Genomic DNA, 3535 nt, shown 5'->3' on the forward strand with positions numbered 1-3535 from the left:
GTATTGTCTTGGAGCGGCTGAACACATTCATTTTTCTCTCCAAGGCTATTTCTAGCCATGGTGGGCTCCTCTGATCTCTCCCCACCCCTCCTCTGGTCCTGCCTGGTGGCGCTGTGCTCCTCACAGGGCCCCACGCTGGCAGTGATGCTCCACAGAGCAAGTGGGCTGTGGGCGCTTGGAGTGACTCCACACTGGCTGTGCTGGTCAGGGAGGGAAGCAGAATCAGCTGGAGGGGCCGCACTGCCACTGAGCTCCTTCCCAGGGGTCTACAGCTGTGGAACGGGCTCAGAGGTTTTTTCATGACTCAGGATGTTTTCCCATGTGCACATTGACCCATCCATGGGCTTTTACTGAAGGACACACGAATCACTCTCCAGTCTCCTTTTGGAGGGTCCCACCGGCCTCCCCTGGGATGGCAGAGCCCTTGTTTGCTTGTGGATACTGTTACGGTTTGAGAAAACCCATAACAATTTATGGTCATTTAGACAATTATTCTCTCACCCAATGACCCCTCCCCACCGGGAAAGGGGAATTGATTTAATAAGGGGAATCAATTTAATCGATTAAATAAATTTAATAATTTAAAAGGGAATAGATTTAATAGGATAAGACTAAATAATTGACAATAATACTAAAGAACCAGTATCAATCCCGATACTAATCTAAGATTTACAAGAATTATTCTCAGCCCATTCCATCAGCAGGAAGCTGTGCGCTCCCAGCAGGAACAGCAAAGGTTGGACACTGCAAGGGCTGAGGCTTTGGGGGGAAGGAAAGGGCTCAGGGGTTCAGAACCGGGGCGAGGAGTTCTCTGGACCATCACCATCAAGGGAGAGAGAAACTACACAGCAAACTTTTCTAATTTATATTGAATGTGACGATCATGGTATGAAATAATCCTGTTGGCCAGCCCAGGCCAAATGCCCAGGCCTTGCTCCTCCTTGTGCCTGCACCTGGCAAGGCTCAAAAACACCGAGACCTTGAATCCCACAGAGTCTGGCTGGCTATAAAGTAAATATTTTCATGAATTCAGACACTAGAGCTTCTAAAAGTGCAGTTTTCCCCAGCACTTTAAGAGAAGTTAGCCCTGTGACACCCAACCCAGGACAGATACTTAAAATTAGTGAGACCTGGGTCCAGCCCTCTCTCCCCAGAATGTCTCCCAGTGCCCTCTCCCCATAAACCCTCCGAGAACCAAGCTCAGCAGCAGCCATGGCGAGTGCAGTTCCTGGAGCCTGCTCCTGCCTTCAGCAGGAAGAAGAGCCCAGGCTTCAGGAGCTGCCCTTGGGAGAGATGCCCTTTGATTACAGAGATGCTCCTCAGGAAGCCAGCTCTGACACCGTGATGGCACATTTACCAAAGGCCTCTGTATTGTTCAGCACAGTAGGAGCATGCTTCTGGAGATGTGGAGCAAATACAGACATTCCTGTATGAACACAATGACCACAGATGAAAAAGAAATGAAGCACAAACCATCCTGAGAAAAGCTAAGAAGAGTCTGTGAGGGGAGACGGGCAGCTCTACAGCTGCTGGAGGTGAACCCATTGAATGAGTTTCTTCAATGCTTCTTTGAGCTCCTGGTTCCTCATGCTGTAGATGAGGGGGTTCACAGCTGGAGGCACCACTGAGTACACAACAGCCACCACCGGGTCTAGAACTTGGGAGGAGATGGAGGGGGGCTTCAGGTGGGCAAAAAATGAAGTGCTGATAAACAGGGAGACCACAGCCAGGTGAGGGAGGCACGTGGAAAAGGCTTTGTGCCGTCCCTGCTCAGAGGGGAGCCTCAGCACGGCCCTGAAGATCTGCACATAGGACACCACAATGAACACAAAACAACCAAATGATAAACAGGCACTGACCACAAGAAGCCCAACTTCCCTGAGGCTGGAGTGTGAGCAGGAGAGCTTGAGGATCTGGGGGATTTCACAGAAGAACTGGTCCAGGACATTGGCCTGGCAGAGGGGCAGGGAAAATGTATTGGCCGTGTGCAGGAGAGCAGTGAGAAACCCACTGCCCCAGGCAGCTGCTGCCATGTGGACACAAGCTCTGCTGCCCAGGAGGGTCCCGTAGTGCAGGGGTTGGCAGATGGCAACGTAGCGGTCGTAGGACATGACAGTGAGAAGATAAAACTCTGCTGCAATCATGAAGACAAACAGAAATAGCTGTGCAGTACATCCCCAGTAGGAGATGGCCCTGGTATCCCACAGGGAATTGGCCATGGATTTAGGGACAGTGGTGGAGATGGAGCCCAGGTCAAGAACGGAGAGGTTGAGGAGGAAGAAGTACATGGGGGTGTGGAGGCGGTGGTCACAGGCGATGGCGGTGATGATGAGTGCGTTTCCCAGGAGGGCAGCCAGGTAGATGCCCAGGAAGAGCCCGAAGTGCAAGAGCTGCAGCTCCCGTGTGTCTGCGAATGCCAGGAGGAGGAACTGGGTGATGGAGCTGCTGTTGGGCATTTGCTACCACTGGCTGTGGTTATCTGTTGAGAAGGAAAAGGCAGTACAAAGTTCGGCCTGACTTCTCTGAGCAAAACTTCTTGCATGTCTCATAGCAACCCCCCACTCAGGCTCTCTCTTTTCAGGAAGACCTCTCTGCAGCTCCCTCACTTGAGCTCTGGCTTTTGCTGGATGAGGGTGCCATTGGGAGCAGGGACTCCGGAATGGGAAACTGAGGAGTCCTTCTGACGGTGCCACAGGGTGATCTCAAATTAAATGTACTTGTGAGACATCAAAGAACTTTTTGTCTCTGTTCCCTGCAATTTTCCCAGCTGCAGAACTGAGCTGAGGGGATTTTGTTTTGTTTAATGTGTTCTAGATTCACCTGCCACGTTTAGGAGTGGGTTTGGATGCTTGAAATCCCTCACATTTCTAATGCATTCCAAGTGAAATCCTGTGGGTCCCGAGCAGCAAAGGGACTGTCCCTTAGTGCAGAGAGAGGAGAGCTGCTCTGCCCATCGGTCCTGTTCTCAGCTGCCCTGTGTTGGCAGCTTGGACCTGGAGGAGGGTCACACTCCGATGTCCCCCTAAAAAGAAAGAGGACGCTGCAGAGAGCAGAGGAATCCAGGTTCAAAGAGCAGATTCACAGACTCCTCACCCTTTCTCATCTCTCCCCTCCCAGACTGGGACACAGAGGGATCACTGCAGTGGCCCATCTAACGCTGCCCAGCAGCATTTCCATGGCCTCAGCACCCAGATGTCTTCTCCATGGGCATCCTGGGCAGCACAGAGATACTCTGGGAGAGCTGTGCCCTTCTGGAGGGCACCCTGCAGCCCCACAGGACACCCCAGGGAAAAAGCTGAATGTCCTGAGCTGGCCTGGAGGAGACTTGGGCACGTTTCTCCCCTAGACACGTCTGTAGAGCAGGACCCAAAGGATGGGAGTCTGAACAGGAGCTGAATCTGCCGCCCCCGACCCCCACCCCCGGCACTGACTCAGGAAAGCCAATGGTGAGAACCAGGGCAGCGCAGGCAGGAGGGGACGGCAGTGAAATGCCACAATGCTCCTGGCCAAGGGAGGAGGGACACACAAACAAGAT

General features: G+C 52.6%; 1 protein-coding gene across 1 annotated transcript; it reads right to left on the reverse strand.

Annotated features, from left to right (window-relative positions):
• Positions 1 to 1520: 1520 nt before the first annotated feature.
• Positions 1521 to 2456, reverse strand: LOC141478520 (olfactory receptor 14A16-like). Its single transcript, XM_074167557.1, has one exon. The coding sequence runs from the start codon at positions 2454 to 2456 to the stop codon at positions 1521 to 1523; it is 936 nt and encodes a 311-aa protein (XP_074023658.1).
• Positions 2457 to 3535: the final 1079 nt, after the last annotated feature.

This window comes from Numenius arquata, unplaced genomic scaffold, assembly GCF_964106895.1.
Source record: "Numenius arquata unplaced genomic scaffold, bNumArq3.hap1.1 HAP1_SCAFFOLD_154, whole genome shotgun sequence".
Lineage (NCBI taxonomy): Eukaryota > Metazoa > Chordata > Aves > Charadriiformes > Scolopacidae > Numenius > Numenius arquata.

What these genes read in the sequence shown, in the direction of transcription:
- LOC141478520 (XM_074167557.1), bottom strand. Translation starts at nt 2,456, where the DNA reads ATGCCCAACAGCAGCTCCATCACCCAGTTCCTCCTCCTGGCATTCGCA.